This window comes from Anopheles coluzzii, chromosome 3 (assembly GCF_943734685.1).
Source record: "Anopheles coluzzii chromosome 3, AcolN3, whole genome shotgun sequence".
NCBI classification, from domain to species: Eukaryota; Metazoa; Arthropoda; class Insecta; order Diptera; family Culicidae; genus Anopheles; species Anopheles coluzzii.
The window spans coordinates 69,851,574-69,878,249 of record NC_064671.1 but is presented as its reverse complement, the minus strand read 5'-3'; the positions used below and the strand labels follow the sequence as shown (position 1 = coordinate 69,878,249).

General features: G+C 44.6%; 1 protein-coding gene across 2 annotated transcripts in view; it reads right to left on the bottom strand.

Annotated features, from left to right (window-relative positions):
• Window positions 1-26,676, bottom strand: part of LOC120960010 (cysteine-rich motor neuron 1 protein) — a 53,434-nt gene that overhangs the window by 6,771 nt on the left and 19,987 nt on the right. For both annotated transcript variants that reach the window (XM_040383862.2, XM_040383864.2), the window contains exons 3-6: window positions 23,272-23,399; window positions 11,369-11,538; window positions 11,146-11,230; window positions 10,293-10,339 (exon numbers count right to left, since the gene is read on the bottom strand). In XM_040383862.2, the coding sequence (XP_040239796.2) occupies window positions 10,293-10,339; window positions 11,146-11,230; window positions 11,369-11,538; window positions 23,272-23,399 (430 nt within the window). The remainder of the gene's footprint in view (window positions 1-10,292; window positions 10,340-11,145; window positions 11,231-11,368; window positions 11,539-23,271; window positions 23,400-26,676) is intronic.

Sequence of the window (26,676 nt, the reverse complement as noted above, 5' to 3'; positions counted from 1 at the left end):
CATGCTTAATTGGATGAACGGATTTTGTTTGCTAACACTCTAGCAGCTAGCTGAAGTGGCATGAGCACTTGCGCTCAGCACTGGGAGCTGGAGTCTAATGCTATTATCTATCGAAATAGTTATATTGGTTTCTAAGCGGATTAACCGGAACTGCTGATAAAGTTGAACAGCTCTCAACACCAAATACAATCGAAATTGGTTATTGCAGATAGTTTAAGGGCTGTCGTAAGATAGGTAATGTTAAATCGTATATTGTATTGCGGTAACCTTATAGTTAATATTAAGAAAAAAAAGTAGACTTAGTACTATATTTTTCCATCTTAATTCAAATTTTCAACTTCTTTCTTGTTTGTTTTATGCAATCAAAACTTAAAACAAAATAAATCCATACACTAGACACTTTTCCAGCACTGTTAGTAAGTGCGTAATAATATAGTCTCTTACGCACACTAGAGAAACATTTGTTTGTTGCACCGAAATGTTACACAAGGGTGTCCTCTACTATGCAGACACCGCAGAGCTAAATGGTGCAACCATTGCAAAACAAATGAAAATTTATGATGAAACTTTGCACTTTTTCTTCGCTAAATAAACATTTAATTATCCAATTGCACGACCCACAACCCATCGTAAGCCACAAATTTCTCATTACCCCGTGTACCAAACGCGATTAAGACGAGATCTTTCACCATAACTGCATTTCGTTACATAGTTTGTCTAGCCCGGGTAATGCATAAATTTGCAATGTTCGTGTGGTTTTTTGGGAGAAAATTTAATTAACTACCCTGCCGCGCGCTCACCATTGGCCTCTTCCTTCTTGCGAGCGAACTACCAATTGCCATAACCCAAGACACCTTGGCCCAGGGTTTGAATGCATTTCTTGAATTTGTTCCCGTCGTTCCCGTTTGCTCGTTCTTTGGTGGAATGGTTCTTACCGCGAGCGAAAACTACCACGCAGTGGATTTTACCGCGAAGGTTGGAAAATCTAATTCCCGATGCAAATTACGGCACCGTGCTCTAGGGGTTGCCTGCTTTGCCAAACGCGTCCGTTTGCCAACGGAATGCACAATTTAACGGGGGCCCGTTCGTACGGGAGTGTTTTCTGAGCATAAATCGAATCAGAACGATGGCTTCAGAAAGCGAATTTAAGTCGCTTTCAACAGTTAAGAATTTGGCATTTAAGGAACACCTTTCGTTATCCAGTTCTTTATTTTCGGTGAACGAGTCTTTAATTATTAACTGTCGTTGTATCGTATTTTCCAAGTACACCTAACATCAACGAAATATGGATTTTTGTTATCTTGCTAATTATGATTTTGTTTTATTTTTCAAACAAAATTTCATCCTGTATTTCCCTCCTTAGTGTTCGATAAAAACAACCTGAACTAGAGTATCAATTAATTTTACTAACTTCATCAAGCGACGAACGTACACCGTGTGGCGCCCAGCGAAAGTAAAATTAAATTGAATGTCACTTCAAACTTGCTTTACTATTGCTTTGGCCATTTTTTGGTTCGTTCAGCTGAAACATCTTGTGTCCGAGCATTTTCCAGCCAAGCTGCAATCAAAGTGTACCCGTGTACTGCCCTTTCCAACGGTCACGGCTGTCACCATTCTTCGCTAAAGTGAGCGAGTGGGAAAAGTTTTTTTGACGGCTTCAAACTTGTTTTCTTTTTTTCTGTGTGTGTGTTGCTCTATCCGCCCTGACTGGTGCTGGGGCCGATGGGAAGAGAATTAAAAACCGTTCAGATGAAGCTTCAAGGACGCGAAGCGGTGAGCAAGGGAATAGAAGTTCCTTCTCCCAGCCATGGACCATCAAGAATTGAAAGCAAAAAGAGAAAAAGCTCAACGATAAGTCGGTGTTCGCCGAACAATCTTTCAGCGTAACCGCAACTCGGTGGCGCGGTTAACTTTTGCGTGGGTCAGCTCTTTGCGCTTTGGCGTTGTAACTTTCCATTTATTTACGCTTTGATTCGTGCTTCATATTTGTTGCAATCATTCGATGGTTTTTGCACTTTAGTGTTGGGAATGAAAACTTTCTCCTTCACATTTGCGAGTTTTAATACCGAAATGACCACTTAATATTGCAGATTTTTAATGTATACTATACCATTAAGGAAAATTGTACCAGTAAAGCAAACAACGCAGAAGAAGCAGTTTGAAAAAAATGCAATATTTCGAGTAGTTTACTGCCAGGCAAAAAAGTATGCAAATGTATGCAGCCCACTGCAGGTGGCACATACTGCAACAACAGCTCGATGCAGCAGTTGATAGAAACCATGACAACAACGGAAAAGTGAAACCACCTCGTGCAGCACAATTTGCACCATTTCTTTCGCTCGAACGGGCTCGCTGGGCTGATGAAAAAGGTTGAATGCAGTTTTCCTCTCCCCGCAAATCAACTCAGCAGAGGCGCATCCGTTGGACAATATGCTGATTAAGAGACAATCAGTCAAACAAGTTGCCGGGATGCAGCGAAGAGCGAACAAATGGGAAAGCTTTCCAATTGTCACACGTTTCATTATTGCAGAAAGCAAAAAAAAAAAAAAAAACACGACAAACGGCTGGCGGTCGTTATGATGCAGTTTGCAAACAGCGTTTTAATCACAATAATGGCTGCGGATACCGCGCGCTGCTGCAAATTTACAATGTAAAATAAAAAAAGGACGGGAATTCATCCAGTTGAAACAATGACTAGATGAAACGGACGCACATTTTTAATTAACAATGCGGTTTAAAATACAATAAACGCATTGTTTTTTCATCCACACACACGCACTCTCTTATAGGAAAAGAAGATAAAAGAACTGTACTGTGAAAACGATTCTTCTAGAGCTTGAAGGCTATAATAACGCCACAGCCGACAGACCATGCATCAGACAGCGTGACCCAGCTTTTATTGGCTTTAATTTGAGCAAGAAAACCGCCATTGCATCATCATCATCCACTACTGATCACGCGCTACCTCATCATGTCTCACAGCTGCTAATGGTTGGGTAGAAATAGCAGCGACACTCCAAAGACTCCAAAGATCTTAGTGACACACACACAATCCTTTAGACGTGGCTCACCCGAAGCGTTTTCCACAGCACATAAAAGGGCAAACTACTGCTTCTGCTTATCGTCCTACCATCGCGTGTGGGTTTGTGTTGGCAAAACGAAATAAATCCACTCACCAGACAGGGCCGGCTCGTTGCTGACAGCGACCGACACCACATCCACTCGTAACAAAAACCAACATAAAATGATTCCAACGATATGGCCAACCAGTTTCACTCCATTAGGGCGCTGTCTTTTTCCTCTTTTTCTTCTCCCTGGCCGGTTTGGTGGAATCTCTCACCCCCCCCACACACACACACTCCCCGTTTTTTAACCACAATGTGTTAGAATTGCTCCTGGCTCAACTCATCGCTCATCGTGCCGCATTCATCAACGAACGGCTCCTCCGCCGGGGGGGCTAAAGTGGAACGTTCCTCTAAACGAAGCGTAAAATTTCGTCCCCATTTTCATCTTCAATTCATTCGTGCTTCCTCCGACTGTCTTTTTTGGGGGAGGGTGAAAAGCACTCCTCATTCCAGTTGACCATCATCACAGCAAGGGCAGGGTTTTCACTTTCAACCTGAAAGCTTCTTTTGGGCGATGGTGATGGTGGTGCGGCGTTGTTTTGGAGTTGATAAATGGTGCGAAAATGATTTTCCAGATCCTACCGGGCTCGAGACAAACAAACAACATAAAAGGGGTATCGTGCTGGCAGGCCGGCTTTGCTGTTTTACGCTGAAGACGTTAAGCACATCAGCACAATGGCGCAATGAGCCTTCTTCCTTCAAGAAAAAGGGCTTATTCCAAATTGATGCTTCTCCAAAAATTGTAAAAAAGCGCCGTAACACAAGAACGTTCGCTCGCTTCGAAGTTTGTCTTTAAAATGCGAAGCAAAAAAAAACCCCGCTCGATGATTCTGCGAACTTTCGGCCGATGGGCTGGGCTCGGTGGCTGTGTTCGTACAGTGTTGCGCCACCCTTCTAATGATCGTCGTGAGATTTAAATGCGATTTCGTCCAACCCAAAGCTCAATGAGTCGCTTGAACGACGAGTAAAGTGTCGAACAAAAGCGTCCCTTCTCGAGCGGCACGGTGAGCTTTTTTTCCAGGAAAATGACCCAAACCTACCCCACGGCACACTGCCCCTCTGGGAGGACGCTTTCTGCTCTGTTCATTGGAAATTTACTCCTTCTTTTCATTCTCCATCCGCCCATCAATTATAGATGAACTAACGAGCGCGCGCGGCACCATTGGCAAATAAACCGTTGCTGAATTATTGAACGCGTCCCGGGGTCGAGATGGGCTAACCGAGCAGAGGAGAGCGTAACGGAGGGGCTTTTCTCGTAGGTTTGCGCGTGCTCCTTCGTTGTTTTTCTTTCCCGAGGTTCCGTTTGTTATCCGAACGTATCTGAAAATCAAAAAACGTCGAAGAAATGACGGGATTTTCGAAAAGAAAAGCCCATCGACAAACAAAACAGCACACCGGCGGGCGTGAATTGATGGTCGCTTTGCGTGCCCGCCGCTGCGGGGTGTGACGCGAATTTCCGAAAATTTTGCCCCACTCCTCCCTTAGCCCTTTTGTTTCATGGCCTTCGCTGCTCCGTCAAATTGCTCCCGGTGGTTGGGCGTTGGGACAACAGTACCAAGAATCGGGGGGTTTCCGTTCCGGCGGCTGGGATTTGCTGGGGATGTGTGGCCAGCGAGACTTCATGATTGCCGTCTGGAGAGTTTGCAAAATCCATCCTCCTCTCGCCGACGATGCTTTAAAGCTTGAGGCAGCAGACGGGGCTGCTTGAGTGTAAAAAGAGGAAATTCCAATCGCGTTGGACGCGAGCGCACGCTGCGTAATTCATCGAACGAATTGAATATTGGGAGCCTGGGAGGTTCGATGAAATTTTAATTTCTCGTTACACTGTTTCTCTCTCCTTTGATTATGTGTTTGTTTGTTTTTGGCGTAAGCAGCATGGTGCGATGGCGAAATTCTAAGAAATGGGGTTTTGATTTTTTAGTATTATAATGTTTTTTGTTTAAAAGCACCAGAAGCAAGCGGAGAGCATTGAAGCTTTTGAGGTCGATTTTTGCTGCACTTTAACCGTTTAATTAAAAACAAACGCCAACATATAATGGACATCAGGATGCAACGGACAACCGTCTTGCTGTCACTAGTATCGCTTATTAAACGTTTCATTTTATGGACTCATTTACTAACTGACTCATATCCACGCGCTACGCACTTTCCCGGCAGCAGTGCCTCCGATCATTGCGTTCATTTATCGATACTGGATGCTCCTGCACCCTCCCATTAATAGTCGATCCACTCACCCACCCCGAGGCCAAAACATTAAAGCAAACAAGCCAAACACGAAAAGCACACGGCCCCGCGGGAGTGTTATGCTCATCGGGCACGTGTGGGTTCTCTCTCTCTCACCCTTAATTATCACTTTACGCTGTGGCGTTATGAGTTGGGGAAAGCAACACACGGCGACGAAAATTCCGCGGCACGGGGCGATGCTTTTCAGCTGAAAGTACTTTAATTATTATGATTATTATGAAGCAGTGCGTCCTCAAGGCCATGCTTTTAATGTGCTACCGAACCATTACCATAATATCCGCGGCTCTCCGCGGGGCCACACGCGCGATTTTCCAGCACTCGTTATGTCACGATAAACATTATCGTTATCAAACATTGATTATTATCGGCGTACGAAGCACGTGCAGTGCCACAACAGCCACCGCACAGCATCAAAAGCAACTTCAGCAACACACATCAATCTGGGGGAGAGTTCGGTAAAGTTTGAAGTGGACGGTGAAACGGCTCCTGATGCTAGAAAGGCTGCCGCTTTAAAGTGTCACCGTTGGAGGTCGTTGCTTAAGTATTGACAAAGAAAATGCCAGCGTAAAGGAAGCTCTTTATGTACTCTGCGAGCGTGTTCTCCCACGCACAAAAACACACACACACACACACACACACACACACACACACACACACACACACACACACACACACACACACACACACACACACACACACACACACACACACACACACACACACACACACACACACAGAAAAGAGACCTTACAGCACAACACGCCAGTATGTAGCTTTTATCTACCCAGATGATATCGGTTCGCTTCAGCATTTCAGCACTTTGCGCATGCTGTGGTGGGTTGCTTTTTCCCGCCCGTGCTCGCCGATTTCTGAACGAAATTCTGATCGATTTCTGACGAAACCAGCAGCATAGAAATGACATGGAAGTGGTTGAGTGGGTAGCAGCATCTACACGAGCAGAGTTACGTGGAAATACCAGACAAACAGCACACATTCACCGCACCGAACGCTGCAGTCTGCCACATGTTTCGTTAATAATATCCGGCACCTTCATTAATAATTTTCTGCCAGACGTTAACTGTTTTTTAAATAACCTAATGTGGGTTGCGTGGTGTAAAAAAGGATGCTCATCAGGATTCAATCATCGTATCATGGGAGGAAACGGCCCACACCCACACACTTTGACATCATTTTCGCATTAGCTAAGACATTTGGAGCATTACATATTAAAGCCGCTGCGACAGAAGCGTTTATGGATAGGTTGAACTTTTATTTTTTTCCTCGTAGTTGCATGCTAAAACTTAATCGTTAACCGTTTGAAACTTTTCACATCATGGCATCGTAAGTGCAAACAGTGATATCATAAAACTTAAAAAGCACTCATCGTACATAGCGTCGAGACAATGAGCTACTCGTTGCTCCTCAAAATGAACTCATTCACCGTAACGAGTGTACGAGCTTTTGAACTTCTTTTGACATCCCACCGATGATGTTGCTGTTGTCGTTGATAGCAAGCCAATCCGTAAGCAGTGTAAAAGTGCATCAGAATACAAAAAAACACACACACACACACACACAACATCAACTTTGTAATCTATTGCTTCTCCCAACGGTTGGTATGCTCCTGCGAGTGGCAACTCATTACGAAACTTAATCTACTTCCCTCCCAAGTGAAGTATCTCATCCTTTGGCTTTTGCTTGATTTCATTCTTCCCACACAACCGTCCCGCATTCAAACCAACGGCCTGGTCTGCCAGCACTTTGGTATCATTTGATGTTGATTAGCTTCCATTTTTTGTTTTGCTGAATGTTTGTGCCCGCATTGAAGAAGACAGCGCAGCACATGCACAGAGCAGCAAGTCAATTTTCTTGACAGTCTTGCTGCGTTAATGGCATCCCGGCATGAATCTCTCCGCCCGGCATGCGAAGTTACATTTAGCGTGCTGTCGTCAGCGTCTTTGGGGCGGTCTGAAGTGCATCCAGGGATGATGGAAAAGCTAATTTGCCGAAGATGTGCTTCAAAACAGGACAACATCACACGAGGAGTTAATCTTAGTAACTGTACGATTTTTCAGTTGGCGGAGACACTTAACATTCATTGCAAAATGGTTCATTACATCCACTTTATTTTAACATGAATTATTTGATATTTTAAGCTCAAATGTACTTGCACTTGCCGAGCGGCTATTTACGCTTTCCAAGTGATTAAGCTAACACACAGCGCAAGAAATCAAATCTGACAAACTAATTTAAAATTCTCTTTCATTGCAGGGGCAATCGACCCACACCGAAACATCAAAGTCAAACAGTTTGTGCTGTAAGCAAAGATAAACCTCCTGCAACGAGCCTTTTCCATGTACTTCCGGCGTGGCCTGGGACACACTTCTTCAGCAAAAACATTAAACTTCTCATCCTCTCCAGTGCCTGTAGATCATCAGAAGATTTCCAAACGCTCCCAAACTCTCCTTTTGGGCCCAAAGACACCACTCATCGATAAGCGGTAAGCCTCGGGGCACCCTCCTTTGAGGAGGTTGTGGTGAAGCGGCATGAACCAAGGGCACAACCACTTCAGGGGAAAACCGAAAACATTATCCCAAGATAACGACGATTATGACCACCGGGCCCCCTAGCTTTTCCTGATTCCCTTGGGGCGGAGTACCCGCAAACCATAAATCTTCACCGTAATCGATCAGATCTCACTTAATCGATGGTTCTTTAGGTTCGTCGCTCCGATGTCCCTGGGAAGCCGGCAGATGAGTTGTCCAGCGGGTCCAGCAAGTTGGGGCAAGGAGGAAGCGTGCTGCTGGGATGATTTGTGGTGCCGGTAAAACTTTCTGCTCCATTTTCTCGCAAGCTTGCCCACAATCTGTCAACTTATTTCAATTTTCTCTCGTGTGTTTTTCGATCGATCGGAAACGATAGTGTGAGGCTAGGAATTGGTTAGGTATAGAGAGAGTTGCATGGTTTGCATAGAGGAGATTAATATCGATGCCGATGGCTGGTGGAGCAGTGTGTGTGTGAAGTTTGTTTGCTGAGGTTAGAATATTTCTGCATGACGACAGAGCCATACCGTCCCGCTAGAGGAGGAAACGTTAAATTCTTCAACCCTCTCAGAAGTTGAAGATGCCCAAAACTACCTTTTCACAGAAATTATATGCCCTTCCTGAAATTTACCTCCAAAACGCAACCTCGAGCAAAAACACACTCCGCACAGAAAGTTTACAACTGACGTCACATAATAGTCCTCTAAAATGGTCCTGAGTTTGCCCCCGAAGGAGCGTAAGCAATTTTCCACTTTAAGAGCATCCGGTGCCCTAGAAACGGGGCAAAATTTACCCAGAATCTCCAAAACTCATGACTTCACATCAAATCGACTCTATCCGGTTCCTTTTTTCTTCTTTTGTTTGGTTTTTGTAGGTGTATGTGTGTGTGTTCTACTAAAGCTCACTTTGTTCGCCGTGCGCAAAGTGTGCAAAATCTGTGGCCGAAAAAGTCAAGATGCCTCTTCCGGGGGCGACATGGAAGGGATGAGTTCATAATAGAGACGCAGAGAGCAGAACCTAATACTACGGCGGAAGTTTCTGGGCCGTCTGGGCGAGTTAGTTTTTAGCCACCCTACCAAAAATAGCACGAATATTAAAACGATGCCGACGACCTCATCCCCTCAGCCGCCACGCCGTGAAGTGTTTTCGCAGGCACACCACGCTTTTCTTATAAAAAGGAAACTGATGCTACTGGTAGTTGTTCTTTTCTCCCTTTTCCTGCGTTTGTCTCGGCTTGTACGGGCCTGTGCACCATAGGCCTGGAGAGCAATGTATTGTGGGAAAGTGAAGGGCAGAATGCATCATGCATCATTTTACCAGTGGAGCCGTGAAATTCTTGCCACAGAGTAGCACTGCATCTCTCTCTATCTCTCTGTCTATTTCGAACAGGGGAAAGTAATAGCATCTTTCCAACGAAAGTACCGCCGAAAAAGCACAGACCCCATAAAGCAGGGAGAAAAATGTAAAAGTGCTCCAGCGCTTATGGACTGGCGCGTACAAAATGGCAACGACCCGCCGCTCGGGTTGGCTCACTGTTGTTTGTCCTACTGTGCAGAAACGTACGCGTGCCATACCTACAGGACCCGGTTGCAAGAGGGCTCAGAGATTATTAATGTTTCATGAAAAGTTCTGCTCTTGTTTTTTTTTCTTTTCGTATTTGTTGCACCACTGATTCTTCCAGTTAGCAGTGGCAAGCGCAACATTGCACTCGAAACGAAGAAAATTTGCCTCGTCCGTTCGTTCGTTCGTTCGTTGGCGGAGCACACGGGCAGCACTTGCACAATGCATATTTCATCGTAGATCATAATATTTTTGTTGAGTGGAACAACAGTCGGGTTTAGTGCGCTGCGCACTTGTGCCCTCATCCACAGCACCCACACCATCCGTTATCATCATCGTCATCATAATCATCGTCGTCGTGCTTAGTAGGGGTGGGTGAAAGAATTTTAGGGGACCAATTTATCTTTCTTGCACTTGAAAGGCAGCGAGGGCTGGTATTAATTTAGTTGCTCCAGAACGGACTGACAAAACTTGCTACTTCTTTTTGCTTGCGGATAGCCAATGGTAAAATGTTGACGAGAACATTCACAGCCTTGTTAGCTGGGGAAGCAGCCACACAGCCCGAACCGGAGCGCGCGACATGCTCGATGAAATTAATTAGCGCAAAAGTTTAATGTTTTTGGAGCAATCTTTCAATGGGGTTGATGGGAGATAGTTTCGTTTTGTGCATTAGTTTAGCTTGCAGCTAAATTAATCATGAATTTTCCTAATTTGTTACTGCATTGCAAATACGTTTCAACCTGATTGCGCTGTCGCCGTTGCAAATCTGTTGAAAGCATTCCTGTTTTTGTACTTTGTGTGGAGCGCTTTTTCCACTTACCTGAAACAGCTTTTTTCTTCTTCTGCCCCGCCCGGTCACGATCGATTCTAAAATGAAGGAGTGGTAATGTGGGGGGATTAATTTAAAGCGAGAAAGACCAAGAGAGCAAAAATAAGTTTAAAAATCAAACAAACTGTACGCCGTGGCTAGAGAGTCTAAAGAGAAAATGCAAAATTTATCACAAACGCTCTCGGCTGAATTGGTGCTAATGAAGTTGAAAGCATTATCCTTTTCAATCGTACCGGATCCGTCGTTTGAAAACAAACATTCAAACACGGCTGCTTTGAAAGCAATTTCCCAGAACAGGAGGATTTTTTTCTCTGCTACCTAATGTTTACATCAAATATGTGGATCAATCATATGCTGAATGAGTTTATTAGATTATCCCTGGTTCTATTTGAAAGCTTTCAGGGATAATTTTCACGGCGTTTGCATAGCACAAATGCACAAAAGAAGAGTAAAACAAACAAAGGGTCTATTTAATTAGATTGGTTTCATAAAAATCGAATGGATCATTTTACCATGCAAAGCAGTGGCTGATATTCAATTTGATTTATATCTAATTCAAATAGAAAACCAATCCTATTAACCACTTTTTGTCAACAACGATGTTAAAATCAACGAGGTTTAACTATTAATGTTACGAAAACAAGAATAAATCATCATGTCCTACGTGGTGGATCTGCTTTTAAAGTGGAGTTTTAATTACAATGAAAGGTTTTTTTTGTTGCAAACGGTAAGGATTGTAAGTTAAGTTATCAATGTTATGTTGTTAAATATGAAAGACCTTCTAAAAATCTTACTCGAAACGTAAAAAGACCCTGCCTTTTATTTATCAATAAATTCCACTCACCAAAGCTTATTCTCGGTGGTGCCGTATAGTCCTCGTCGAATTCCAGCTCCGTTTTCACGAGATTCTCTATATTGAGCTGGCATTCCTGTGCGAGCGAAAACGAACCAGCGAAAGAAAAACGGGAAGCGAGACAGACAACAAAGTTAGACACTTTTCACGCTCGAAGCATCATATCGCCGTCCGGGCGTCGGTTGAGTTGGTTGATTCGGTTGCCGTTGCTTACCTCCATGTTCTTGAAGTCCCACTTGCTGATCGATTTGCTTTTGCACAGCCGTATCCGGTCCCAGCATTTGCACTTCCGATTGACAATCTCGCAGCCCGGCTCGATCAGCACGGTTTCCGGACAATCGCTACCATCCGGCCGGTCCCCATCGGTGCTTGTCGGGGGAACGTCTGCAAAAATACACACACAAAAAGCAGTATAGCATGAGAATAGAAATTCATTAAAAAGAGAAACAAACAAAATTTGTGTGGGTTTCCTAGCGAATGAGAGGGGGGGGGGGAGGGAAAAAAGGTGTTGTCGTCCCACGTTTTATGTGAGAAATGGTATAAACCAAAGGCAAACAGAAATGCACTTGCATATGGTTCGTTTTCTCTATTTTTCTACTTCTCTTTCTCTCCCTCTCTCTTTCATACACTGCCGAACATCAGCCTCCGACCTAGAGGTTAGACCGAACGGGGACAACCGATTTAATTGAGGCCCCGAAGGAGTTTTGCCCCGGAAAGGCCTTTGCATTCGTCCCCGTAGAAAAGCAAAACCGTTTCCGTGTGGGTTTTTTCTTCTGTCTATCTGCCCTCTGTTTGCTTCTTTTGTTTATTTCTTCACCCCTACAAAATAGTTGCCAACAAACGCATCTCTGCTCTCAGGAAAATAAAGGTAAACCCGAAAGCCAAACGAATAAATTTCCTTTCCCCTACCTGGCTATGTGCCGCGTCCTGGAGGAAGTTTTCAAAAGTAAGATTCTCTTGCAAAATGACATCCTCTTATTTGTGGCTCACCGGTGTGACCACCCACCGTTCAGAATGCCTCTTCTAATGAAAGGAAATTGGTGAAGGGGAAATCATCCCAGCAAGGCGGTAGCACAGAATGCATTTCAATTTCGGTATGCAAAAGCTGCATTGGGGGAAACTGTGCATAAAGTTTATGCAAATCAGTTTTGGTGAGTTTTGTTCCTTTGCGAAAGAGTGGAGCGCAATCGGTTCGATTCTAATGGTGCTACAGGGGAAAGTGGAGCGAAGGTCAGGCAAATTAGAGATGGATTGGAAAAGTTGTGCTGATATTTTTCACCACGATTGTTTCTTAAACTAACACAGCTCCTATTGTTTCTGTCGAGGGCAGTGCTTTTGTCGCCGCAAATGGAAACTGCAGCTTGAGTAGTAGAGCCTTTTTCTACGAACTTAATAACACAACACCCCCAAAACAAAGCTCTTATTTGTGCTCCACTCCAGAGCTCCCAGGTGCCATCTGTCGGTGGGCCGGATAGCGTAAGATAAATTGACAACCCTCCCGGGCTCTCGCGTGTTATTGATCGCTGGCAATCAAAATAAATCAATCCAAATAAATCGAACCCCGTGTGTGGGTGCAGAAGAACCTCATTTCTGCACAGGCCGCCGTGTGTCCTTATCGCCTGTTTGACTTGATGCCGGATGTTTGACTCCGGACGACAATCCACTCTCTCTCGATCTCGCATACCGACGCATGGCGATATATGTATTGGGGAAACAAATATTTACAGGGCTTTGCACGGTTTGCAAAATAAAAACACCAACCCTCACAAGCAGCTCATTGTGCTTCGGGGGTCGTCCATCTTGTGCCGGTCGTCCATGAGCAGCAGCACAAAAGACGACACCCACCCAGAGGTTGAGCACAGAGTATGTTTGAGAAGGATCATCATCAAAAATATACCTCTTCCAGGGATGGGGAACGAGCCCACCACTTCAATTTATTGTTGTGGTGCGGGATGACGCTTAAAGGAAAAAAACAATCGCAAACACACATTCGCCGGCACACAAACAAACAACTGTGTTGTCGTATGGGAGAAAAAAGGGAAATAAAAAAAACAAAGTTCTTCGCAAATAAGTCGTTTGTGTTCCTTGTTGGAGGGGTTATTTGTTTGCTTTTTTTGTCGACAAAAGGATTCAGTTTCCGGTTTGGTGCCGATTGTGCTGGTTGTGTAGCATTTAGAAAATGAAACAATGCATGTCGTATTCTAAAGCTAGCGCTGATCGCTGTTAGGGTTTTCTGCTGAATTTACTTTTGTATTTGCGAAGAATTGTCGTATTACAGTAACAAACAAACAGCCATTGCTTATGAGCGAAGGCTTACAAAACTGCTCAAGTGATTGTAAAGCAATTCTTTCCTTCAAGAGGTTATTTTGTGATATTTTAAAATAATGTTCAAATAATTATAGCCTATAAAGTATCCTAGTAAGCTGGAGGATCATATGATCATATGATATGATCGTCTTGTCATATGCTCTCATGACAGAACAACGTTGCATGTTTTACCATTATCATGCAAAACATTCCCTTTATCTGATATGCACAAAAAAAACACTCCATTTTGGTATTTCTTCACTTCTTTTCACGCTTCACTATCATGCTTCATGTGCCACACGCAAAGCAATCGAAATCAATTTTGCGTCTTTGGAACCTTTTTTTTGTAGTTTTGAGAAATAAAACTCACCGGCAAACGAAGGAGACACGTAATACCAATCAACAAATTTACCAGTCACGTTTTCCTCGGAAAAAAGGCTGCACCCTTCTATACTTTGCCGTACACCTCGGGTTTTTTTTTCATCGGCCCCATCGAAAAGACGAAAAGACACACGCACCGAACAAACAATCAAGGCTTGTCATCAATCGAAACCTCGACCGTACCTCACAACCGTACTTCACCAATGGCAAAGTGGAAATGGAAACCTTTTTTTGCTGTACGTTTTTTTTTTTGTGTCGTTCCTCTTCCTGTTCAAAGAGTTTCCAACCCGGCGTTTGAACAGCTCCCAAGAAGGCTTTTGTCGAAAGGCAAAGGAGCGCGCAAAGAAAACTCAACATAATCCGCTACAAATTTGGCAGGCGGAAAATTGATGTAGCAGCGCACGGGGCGGACTCTTTTGATTCACTGCGTGTGTTTCCCTCTAGGGAGGGGGCAGATGTAGGGTGGGTGGGTCTCTTGCACGAATACAGTACCGATTATTTGTCTGCGTCCTGAGGTTTCTGGCTTAGAGCGGGTTTCGATCTAATGCAAATTTATAGTCCCTTCCATTTTACCTTTCCAGCTCTCGGTTGCGAGATTTCGGTTCCTCGTATCCTTTGCCACTTGCCTCTCTACCTTTCCACCAGCTCACATACACACACATAAGCGCATTCAGTTTATTGCGATGAGCCTATTTTTGAGGCTGGCTTTCATCTTTCAAGACAGCCGTCCTCTAAATGCGTTTGCAACCCTTTCGAATACCCACGGTTGTTGGCTCGGTCTCGGCAGCCTTCCAAGCTCAATTTCGGTCGTTCAGCCGCTGTTCCACACCATTGTGCTGGAGCTTCATTTTCTTTACCCCATTTGTGGGTATAAAAGTGAACGTTTGCCCGGGGAGCAGAGTTTTGGAATTGGAGGACAAATGATGCGATACGGGGAATATGTAAACGATGATGAAAAATCACCCAATCAACGACTCTCCCACTATCCCGGGAAAGCAAAAGGGACACGATTGGTTTGGTGGACTCCGATGAAGTGGAAACGCACGAACCGAGGTGCAACGATGCGTGAGATAAAGTTTTATGGTTGGCAGGAGTTTTCTACGCAGAGTGTTGTTTTTATACTGCAGAAGGGCTTAAAGAGTTTTCATTTTTTGGATTAATTTAACTGGTTTCAAATTAATCTTGGTTTTGTGTATTACAAAGCTATCTTTTATGTTGCATTTGTTCATTTGTAGATAGCTAATTTTTACAACAAATTATCAAACTTTGATGAGTGACCATGCGTCTCCATCATGAGAATTTGATTTTCTCCAAGTAGTCATCTATCTAATTAATGAACTTTGGTTTAGAAAATCAAATGGTTTTCGAATGAGAACGCTGTCCAATTCCTACCATTTGCTATATGCTTTCATTCCACTTAAACCGCAGTACACTCCCTAATGTGGGCTAATGTGGGCACCGAGCTGGAACATTATCCAAACGTGAAACCAACGGAAAGGCCAGGGTACGTGGAAATTGAATTGGTTTTTATGTCCTCGCCGTAGGCTAGAGATCGTACGCCGGTGTGCCTAGGTTTAAGGGCAGATACGCATCAGGTCAGGTTATTTTATCGTCCTGCCGCATCTGTTGTTGTATTCAGGCTGTTATAAAAAGCTCCCTCTCTCCACATACCCCACTCCCAAAAGCACAATCTGGTCTAATCTTGATCCAAAGTTAACTCAATCTGGGATAGATTCACTCCTTCCTACCCCCTGGTTACAACAAAATTGAAATTGTATCTCTTTTGCTGACATCTTTTTATCCTTATTTTGAAATTCACTGTCTAAATTTAAACCCCAAACGAACGAACGAACGAACGATACCCCCAAAATGGGCATGTGATGCATTCTTGGAAAAACGGTATGGGGAGTTTTGTAAAACCCGCTCTCCACCCCCATATAAGCTCCTGGGCGCATGCAAATGATGGGAATTGTTTTGTCCATCCTACAACAGCCCCTGTTGCGAACCCTTTCCCCGCTAAACGAAATGTGTGTTGCGTTACGTTTTACATATTCATCCCCTGTGATGATTGCCTTTTTATCATTCATTTCATTTGGCCGCCACACACGCATGGCCAGTGCCGCTTTAGAGCATGGTTTAAATTGGAAATCAAATCATACGGCGCCCCACCTTTGCTGGCACAGTAAATAGGCGTAGGAGGAGCAATGCAAAGCAAAGCTGATTTTGGTCAATCGGATTCGATTGTTGTGAGCACATGAACATTTAATAAGATCACACACACGCACACAAAATCGTACACCCGGCGGACAGGCACCACGGGACAAATTGGGTTTCTCTCAACTCACACACACACACACACACACATTACAATTTGTAGCATGCGGTTGCAAATATGGCCGAAATCGTGTGCCGGCTGTTGGCAGGCGGATGGAGTTGATTTCATTTTGTGGAAAACTCCATTATGTTGGGTCATTGCGGCATTGGGCGAAAGGTGACCATTCGGGTGGGCGGAGGGGCAATCATAGGCTTTAATATTCTTAATTGATTAGTGCTGTTTGCGTAACGAGGCTTATTGGGTTTCGGTACGGAGAACAACATTGCCAATGTTTTATTCAGCTAACCGAGCCCAGTTATGTGTGGAATTTCTGATGAAAACGCTCTGTATTGTGTTACTGAGAAATGATCGAATTATCTGTTGTAAACATAAAAGAGCATAAAACCCTGAAAATAATTTGATTGTTTGCATGTTTCAATAAATAAAATTAGTCAAATATAGATACAAATTAATTAAACAAATTAAAAGTAGGTCAACAAACTTAATAACTACAAACTACAAAAAAGACACCATAGCAGATTCCAAACAATTGCTCGAACAGGTTTACGTAATCAACTAGAAGAACACGAAAAAGGATAACCCTCATTCGCGTGCCGGGTAGCATACGGATTATTATTAAGCCATTTTGGAATGTGTCACCGTACTATCCGGTTCACCGACCCATTTCGCTGTCAACATGCGGTAACACGTGTCACAGCGTACAACCTTCCCCACCTTGCCCCGGCCTCTGCCATGGTGCCGAAGGAAGCGAGAAAGAACATAATCATAGGCATAATCATAAAAACCAGCGTAATCCACCGGCCAAACCGGAAGCGGCGGGGGGTGTATATTGTTCCGCAGTTACCGTGCTTATCCTGCCCCGACTATGCCAGCCCGACACCTCAGGGCCACTGGGGAAGTCAATTTCGGAATAAGGATTTCATTCGTTCGTAACAAAAAAACCCCGGTACACAAGGTGCGCACGCAAGTGAAACGTCCATCGTGCCCGAAAAAAAGAAGAAGGAAAAAAACAAAGAAAACGGGAAATTGAATGAGCCTTTCTTTCCGCTCAGTGTCATGCTTAAGACAAAAGCCCCAGTAAAACGAATGACCAGCATATTTCGTACGTAGTGAGCGAAAAACAACAACATAATATCGTTAAGAGGGAACAGAGAGAGAGAGAGAGAGAGAGAGAGAAAGAGAAAGAGAGAGAGAGAGGACACTGTACTTTGACTCAGCATTCGACTCGCGAACTCGATTTCCAGGCCCACCACCCATTTCCCAACCAAAGGGGGGGGGGGGGCTGGTGTCGATGGAATAAATTTATTCCGGAATCTAATAAATGGTTCGACCGCTTCCGAGCAGACCGGGGTACACAGAACAGTGAGGGTGAGGTGTGGTTTTCCAGCGAAGATTACTATCGTCCCTGGTGTCATCGGTCTTGAGCCCGCGCAACCCGCGCGCTACTGCGAATGCTAAAAGAACACACACACACACCCGAGCAGAGCCAGAAACGGGAGAATGGTGTTCTCGGAAGGAAGCCTTGAAGAGTAAATAAATGTACAAAACACAGTGCGTTCTGGAGCGTTTCCCCGTCGTTTTCTGTGTGCTGTCGAATGGTTTCTTGATGCTGACGTCTTCCACGATCAAGTTGCAATTGGGTGTTGGTGGCGTTTGTGCGTCAGAACTTCGGGTAGATCGCCTCTCCGTGTCTTTCGGGAGTGGGAGACCTTGATTTCGTTCCCATCCGAGGCTGCTTTCCCCTCGCCGATAACGCTTGTGTGCGTCGAATTTAAATGAAAACTTAATATCACAGACGATGCTTGTGGTGGCGCTTTTTCGTTTCGTTCGAAAAGCATTTTAAAGTAGCCAAGTCAAGCCAACGGTGCAAAGAGCCAAACAAAGTGTGTTATAGGAGCTGAACTTAAAAATGCCCAACTTCCTTGCTTGATGGTGATGGTGAAGCGTAATTGAATCGATGGACAGCTTCATACACTTCTGTCGAGCTTTAAGATACAATTTTTACCATAACACGGACTCACAACTTGCTCAGAACTGATTGTTAATACAGTTTCAGTATTCGATAACCTTTCGAGTTCATCAAAAGTCACTCGTTACCAATGGAAAAATACTCCCAAAATGCGATTGATCGTGTCGTTCATTGTATTATTGTAATCATTTTTCCCGCTAAACGCCACAGGGCGGAATAAAGAACGATGTGAACATAAAAGCTGCACGCGTGCTGCTGCTTCACCACCGTGGGACACACAGAAGAACAACAAGTTTTACGCCGAATTATTCATGAACAATGGAGCAGCAACAAAGTACCATTCAACATGTCGCTAAAGGTCAATTTGAGTTGATTTTTTTGCAGTTTTTGTTTGCAAAATCACAATGCGAGCTCCATTCACACGAATTCTTTGCATATTTGGCGATCCAAAACCGGACGGCAATGTTGATGAGCTTCTTCTTAAACGTAGCGCTTCCGATTGCTTCACTAACTGACAAACATCATCTACCCTCATTCTATCTGATCTTTTTACCGAGGCAACGATAGAACCAAAACCATCTCCTTCCTCTCCCCCGGGGGCGAAGCTAATTATCCTGCTAATTCTTCTGCTTTGAAAGCTGCTGTTTTCCCGCTTCACTCGCAGTCGCCATCACGTATGGTCATGGCATAACTGAGCCGCCTCCGTCAAGCGTTTGCGAAGGAAAAGCACACGAGGAGCACGTGGTGGTGGCATTGGGCCGTTTTTGGTTTTGAAGGGTAATCTTCCTCACTACCTACAGCAGAAGTACGCACGGCAGTCAAATTCTAACTGTGTGTGGTATGCTTTTTTTTGTACTCATGGTTTGCTTTTTCTCGATGCTGCCTTCATAAAAACGTCAACGTCGTGTGAGGGAAGCAGATATTGATCATGCACAGGGAACCCTTTTTGTTGCTCCCTTAACCAGCAACCCGTAAGCTGGGCCTGTTTTAGTTCTATTTTTTTGTGTGTCGTACAGCAAACAACAACAAAAAACCCGTCTCGTCCTTTTTTGCTCGCTGTTCACCTCTTTTGTGCCCGGACTTACTTCATACTTCGGTTAAGTAAGCTGATTAAGGCAAAATTGAAAATGTATTCATGTTGCTTACATGCTGTCTTTTTTGCATGCGTCCATCCGTTGTGAGCATGTGAAACGTTCGTAGGTGGATTGCGTTTTTAATATTTCTTTTACCATCACTGCCGTACAGCCGTTTCGTTGACTTTTCCTTTGTCCAAAAAAGGGGTACGCCGGCAGCTTGTTTTTGGAAAGTAGATCATTTTGTTGAAAATCTCGTTCTCTTCTCGAATTGTAACAAAAATTTTATGAAAAAACTGTGATGCATGCATCGAAAATGATTGTGAAACATCGTTCTAAAATTACTACTTTCGCAGGATTTATGTACCATGTACACCATAAGACGTATTTCAAGTGAAAATTTAATTCTACCTTTATCTTGCTTGCCTTTATAACATTGTACCTTCTCTCTGTCTTATCATGCTGTTTTTCTTGCACTGTCTACAGCTACATTGAATGCAGATTGTTTCCCCCGTCGTCAACCATACCGGCACCATACCCTGGCTATTTATTTCAACCCCGAAGGTGTGTTTCATTCTGCCCCCATGCGCGCACACCCCGGGGGGGCGGAGCGCAAAAAACCACAGAAATCCAATTTCCCAACCTCTCGCATTCGACGGCCGACCACCACCGCCGCCCCTTCTGTACTATGCGTCGTCCACTTTGCATCCTCTGACCTGACTAGTGAGGCTGAATTTTCTCAGACAATTTTTGCCGCCCTGCCTGCCGACCTTACGCCTTCCGACGAAACGAAAACGAAACTGATATCACATTCAGCAAACGCGCACAGAAGGGGCCGACCGGTTTTTTTTTTGCTGGTTGCGCCATATAAAATACACAACAGACATGCTGCAAATCCAGCTTTTGCTAACATATTCCATACCGGTGCAGATAGATTGAGTGGAACAAATTCGGCTCGCCGTATTATACCTGGCGCGATCGATACCGGTACTTTCTCCTGCTGCTTCCGTTCTTCGATCACCAGCCAATATTTATGAAAAATGAAGCTACTGATTCGAGATTCGCCGTACTTCTCGCTCTCTCTCTCTCTCTCTGCAGTAAAGAGGCAAAAGTATTGCTCAACATCCTTCCTATCAATAGTCCTTCAGTACAGTCATCCACTGCAAATTGCAGGTAGAATAAAATGGGTCCCTTTTTCTCTCCTGCGCCTCACTGGATGGCTAAAGTAAAGCAGCATGCCATCACGAACGAATTGCATCTGAAGGTTGTGGGAAACCGCAGGAAAACAGATAAAATGGGTTAATCTATCCTGAAAGACAGACCGATTTCTTCCTGCTTTCACCAGCCCTACGGTACAATCCAATCCAAATGCCGGACACTGCACAGATGAAGGGAAACGCTTCTGTCCTCCGTTGCCCGACCCAATGCTGGTCCAGCGCTGTCGGTCTGCTGCTCGTGAAACCAGTGGTTTTGTGATAAATAAGAGCTTTTACACCCGGAAGGAAGAACTGGTTACTGCAAAAGTAACACAGTGGAAGAGAGAAAACGGATGCTCCAGTGCAGCAGCAGTGGTGGCAGGAATAACACACATTGATAAAAAGTACTCCACACTCCAGAGAAACAAAAACTGCTTGCAGCATTCCAAACAGGGGAACGATAATTTGCAACAGACAGCGTTGGTTCCGGGGTTTGCTAGTGCGAGTAAGCCCGCTCTCTTTATCCCTATCTCTCTCTCTCTCTCTCGCTTTCTTCTTCTCTGAACAGCAAGTGCAACTTATGTGCATTTTTTGTATTAATTCCTTTTTCTGTACCACCACCATCGCTTCAGCACAATTGTTACTCATGCACACTGCGCCTTAGGGCAGAAGCTCTTCATGTGCTCTGTGATTTGCTTACATTCCATTAGCCTTACTCTCTCTCTCTCTCTTTCTCTCTCTTTCTCTCTCTCTCATCGACCCCCCTCCCTCCCCATCATGCCCTTTGGGCCAAGGGAGAAGATGACGGGAAACACAATGGTGTTAATGACCGTTCGAAAAAAGGTTACAAGAATGTGGCACAAAGAAGACCCGGGCCTGGTTTGCTACACGTGCCACTACTCCTGGGGCTTTGCCTTTCACGGTTGGTGGCTGGTGCATTAACACCGAACGGCAGCGGGGAGGGAGAGGATAATTTGTAATGTGATCTAAATGTGCGGCAACATGCATCCCACTACAATGGCATGGTAGTGTGCGTGGTAAGCAATTACAAGGCTGCAGGTCAGGTCATAATCATCAGTATAATGTCTTGAGTGTTTGTTGATGCTTTTCTCCTACAGCGCTACTAACAACATGGTACATCACAATAACTTTAGTAACGCGTGGATGGCATTCACCATTAACCCATTGTTTGTTGAAATGTACGGATTTGGTGGTCTTACAGCTCTTAAAAGCCATCATTTGCCACCGTGAAGTGGTGGATTCATCGAGATTAAGATCAAATTATGTTCACCTGCAGCTGCTGGTGTGTTCTTCGGGGTGCGCATTCACAACTTCTACCTTTAAATAACTGATGATTAATAAACTTCTTTCCCATGGTGGTGTCCACGGTCACGGTACCCCTCACACACACTGTTGATTCTGTCCACCCGCCGACAGCCGGACGTAGACGACGCGTTCCCCAGGATCCCGGACCGGAGGAATTACTTTGGAACAGATTTAATTTCATTTTAATTAAATCTCCTCTCGGCGCTCAGCACTGGACAGCAAGCAGGTTGGAGAGCTTGTCCTGCCAGTGCCGGCGTCCAGTTGTCGCATCGTCCATGTGCTTCCCCCTGCAGATTGAGCGTTCTTGGAGTGATGCCGCCCACCGTGAGAACGGTAGGTCGCTCTTAATTTCTGCGGGACGATGAAAATTTCCCGTACGCCCAGCATGTGCATGCGCCCGGAAGCTCGCCTGGGGAAGCGACGGCACCGGCGACTAGAGCTAATATTTACTTGCTTATGTTTGCGTTCGTCGTCGTTCGGTGTGTGTTTTTTTTTATTTCTCATCTCGTTTAGTATTTTCATAAACAGACTTTTTTTATTTGTGCAGTATGGAAATTGTACTCCGAAGTGGGAGTGGTTGTTTAGTGGAGATTGTTGTTTTGCTACGGTGTTTACATGTCAATGTTTTCAACGCTCGAAACAGATAATTTAGTAACCATATTGCAGTGTACTTTGTTGAGCTTGATGGTGGGAAAATGAATAAAAATGGAGTACTTGCAGTTTTAATGGGATTATGCTGAGTAAAACTGTAGCAAAAGTTGATTCTTCCTTTAGAGCTGCTCAATGATGAACCTAACAAGTGATGTATACCTCACTATCTATTGTTCTGTAGTTAGTAAATTGAATAATTGTATTGTGCTCGCTCAATTACTGCTAGTTATGAGAAACGTAGGTGTATTCGTTCATAGATAAATCGTGTAATGAATTAATCCTCTTGAATCTTTAAACAAATGTGATTATACATTCCCAACCTCAAACACCATTTACAGTACTTAAAAAAGCCGTACAATTACCACCCTAAAAGCGATTGTCTGACCCAAACAATTAACGTAAGCAGTAGTCTAGTCCTGTAAAATCCGCAGCAAAACTAACAAATCACTAAGCCACAGCGTCTATCAATTACGTGCCTTTTTATCGCCGTTGAAAACGCCCCAGTTGAAAAAGCGTTGCGTCATATTTTAACCACACCGTTAATCGATAATTTATGAAGTGTAAATGGCAATCGAACCACTTTGGTGCTGATGTAATCTCACTAATCGTTATCCTACTGCTACTACATCCAAACACCTGACGCTTTATCGTTTTTTGTTGTTACAATTTAATCGTTTCCTCCTTCCTATGCAGCTCCTCCCTGAGAGTAAACGAGGATCAATTTATGATGGTCTGACCCGCTGACCGATTTGGTTGACAAATTGAATGCTCTCCTTCCTCGACCCCTCTTAACGCCGCATAACGCACACGATTATGATTACACCATTTACACCAGTAAACCTTTTCAGCAGGCATTTGAAAAAAAAACCCCATACTTACCCATACACACGCCGGAACCACCGACCGGTGGCTTCGAAACGCAGCTAAGTGGTGGTTCACACGTGCCGGAAAAACCGCCCGGTCCACCGCAAGCTTCGCCGAGCGTTCGGGCACACACCTTGCAGCACCTGTGCAGCAAAAGAGGGTGGGGAAAGAGAAATGCAGAGCAATGGTGAAAATCAGGCGAGGTGAAAATAACATAAAACGTAAACTTTTAACAATAAAAAGTGAACATCGGGCCGCCCAAAGGGAAGTTTAGTGAGGAACAGTTCAGTACAATAATTCACTGAACAGCAATGCTTTTCGCACTCCCCGGGGTCAGTGGAAAATGATTTGTCCAGTGTGTGAGTGTGTGTGAGTGTGTGAGTGTGTGCATTGATGTAGCAATGCTCGCCCGCAGCGATACATTAAATTTAACAATTTCCATCAACTCCAAAACAAGCTGTGTGCAGTGTGCTTATTCACTCTCTCCTTTTTTTCAGTTGTTCCACTTTGCGAATATTCCACATCAAAACCGTTGCAAACTACCTGCCTGTGAGTGGAGCATTTGAAACGTGGGAAATAACTATAGCAATCATTTTCCAACACCGCCCAAGCCCAGCTCCCCCCGTTACCCAAACAGGAAACCGCCGGCATCGTAAAGGTTCGTGACTTTTTGCCATTTGGTTTTACGAGCATCGATTTTGGTTTGGAGCACTGCTGCTAGAATGTCGTTAGGGCAACACTACGGGCAGAGGTGCTCTCCATTCGATCAAACGGTGAAATGAGTGGAAAACTATTACCACACTCACACACACACACCACTCGGCCGGCATGAAGCACCAGGCGTCTCCATGGTTAATTGGCTGCTTTACTTCGAATGAATGCCATTATCGTTTGAAGCCGTAGCGAAAACCGCGTGGGGGTTTAAAGCATTTAAAATGTGCTTCATTTTCAATTGCTGCTCTCAATGCTGTGCACAGAATAATTGGGAGCTTATGTACATATAGACAGATTTTCACTTTATTTCTCCATTGCTGTGAAGTCAGAATTTATAAACCCGAAACGATAGAATGGAGTTTCATTCCGATTTAAAAAGAAAAGAGCCAAATGTGTCTCTGTAAGCTCGTTAGTGTAATTGAAAGCGGGTTATCATTCACAAACATTCGAGTATATTCAACACTGTACCTTTTCCTGCCCACTGGCCGCTCCAAGCTGTCCAAGCAAGGCAGGAGGTAAAGCAATAATACCGAGAACTTGCCACTGCCGTAGACAAATGGTCAGCAATTACCAGCTACGTAGAAGAGCATTTCACCTCTTATCCTCTGCTGTGTGCTGAAACAAGCACAACCAGCTCTGAACTTTCCCTTTCCCTACCCATATCCATTTAAGAACTTCACTCGCCAACACATTCGCTTACATAAATACTCGGTTAGAATGGAAGGGAATATACAGAGTGGGGAGAGAAAAAAAACACATATATACAACACAGCAACTTCCAAAAGTTTTTAGCCAACGATAATCCTAGCGTCCCATGGTCAAGCCAGTCCCGCGCTGCTGCCCCGGCTGTAAAGACCAAAGTTCTGTGACTGCTGCTGCAGCTACTGCTGTTTGCTACCTAGTTCTTTTCTTTTTCTGTCGCCCCCGGGTGCTTCACTTCCACACTCCCAAAGTGAGGGCGAGTTTATCAGCAAATAATCAGCACCTCCTCTTTCTTGTACCTTTTGCCCGGGGCCAGGGCACAGGAGTGTGCATAGTAGAGACTAAGAATTCATAGTTCATCCCTTGATCGCTCCGGGGCACAACCGACCGACCGACCGACCGGAGCTTGCTGTGCCAAAGTTTAGGGGCAGGTTTTCATTCCCGTTGAATATTCATCGCTTGTCGTGATTTTCCCACCCAACCTTTCCTTCTTCGTATCGTTATTTGCTTTGCTACCTTTTCGGGCTAGTTTCGGCGGCCCGCCCTTTCTCCATTGCCAAGCATTATTGACACCCACACCGAGTGAGTGCGATTTGGTCGCAGCAGAAGGGCAGGAAAGGAATGGCTTCACCAAAAAGAGCAAAAGCGCACACACACATACACACACGCAGAATCGAATGGAGCAATATTCTCACACTTGGGGCGTTTGTAGTTTTGAAAAATGAAGCAAGCATAACGAAGCAAAGGTACGCCCCGTACAGCCACAGAACACAGAGGCAGTGTTTGGCAAGGGAAGTTCAACGAAAACAGTGGAACTACAATCAACCCCAAAAGAGGGAAAGCGGAAAACTTTCCCCTTGCCGCTTTCCCAGTCCAGGCCGGTTCGGGTAAGCAGGGATCTCGATCAAGGTGTCAAAAAGAGCAAAGGATTTGTGCAGAAACGACACACACACACAAAAAAGGCGAGCGAAACCAAGCCTGCCCAACACGAATGGGTGCAAAGAAAACACACGGCTGTTGTAGGGCCCATGTACACCTATACCTACATAGATGTACACACCTATTTTTTGTTGGCGTCGATTGTACTCGGCTCAGATTGTAGCATGCAAATATCGGTACGAAGGAATCACGGGAATTTGCTGTCAAGAGATTTCGAAATCGTACACGAAACGGAGTGCTGTTTTGCTTTGGCCAGGAAATCGGCGCAACCCAAGCAGGCAAAATAACATGTAAAACACTCCCCCAAACACCTAGCACGGGACTTCGAGCAGTGGATTAAGGGATAACAAGGGGCAGAGCTTTTACAACACTTTTTTTCTTGTTTCGTGTCGAATAAGACTAGCCCAATGAGACGTTGCAAAAAAAAGGCCTGAAAGGCTAGACTCGAAGCAGGCGATGCCCAATAAATTGTCCTTCGGGTCCTACCTCTATACGATGCTCATTGCACTTGCATACGGATTTTTTGTCGGACTGAACGGAAAAAGCTTCCCTTTCGTGCATTCGTTCCGTAATTGGTAATTGGATGAATTTGACTTTTTCTCCCCCAGTTTTTGCTCTCTTCTGCTTTCTAAGTGAATTTTTCTTCCTTCCATTTTTTGCTCAAACCCATTCATTAGACCCGTGAAGGTGTAATTAGCGTAGCGCAAGGTACTTAAGCGAGGCTACTGACCGTTGTTTTTGATCACGTGAGTCAATTTTTAGGCACAATTTAAGCACGGCAGCCCCGATACCTACACCTCGCTGCTTCAGCCACCATAGGACGACGGGGGTTTGCGTGATACTGGATTCCAAGTGCATGCCCCGCAACCTTACCTTACCCCATACCACGAAAGGATACTGGAATTGTGAACTGATTTCCGAAATGGGTGCCTCACACGAAGTGACCATAAATTAGCAGTTCAAGGTGAGCGGGAATGGGAGATTGCCACCACCACCTGCGGATTGGGAAACGCTTCGCGATCCAAACGACACCGAAAGCAGTGAGTGGGTAAATGGCCGTGTAGC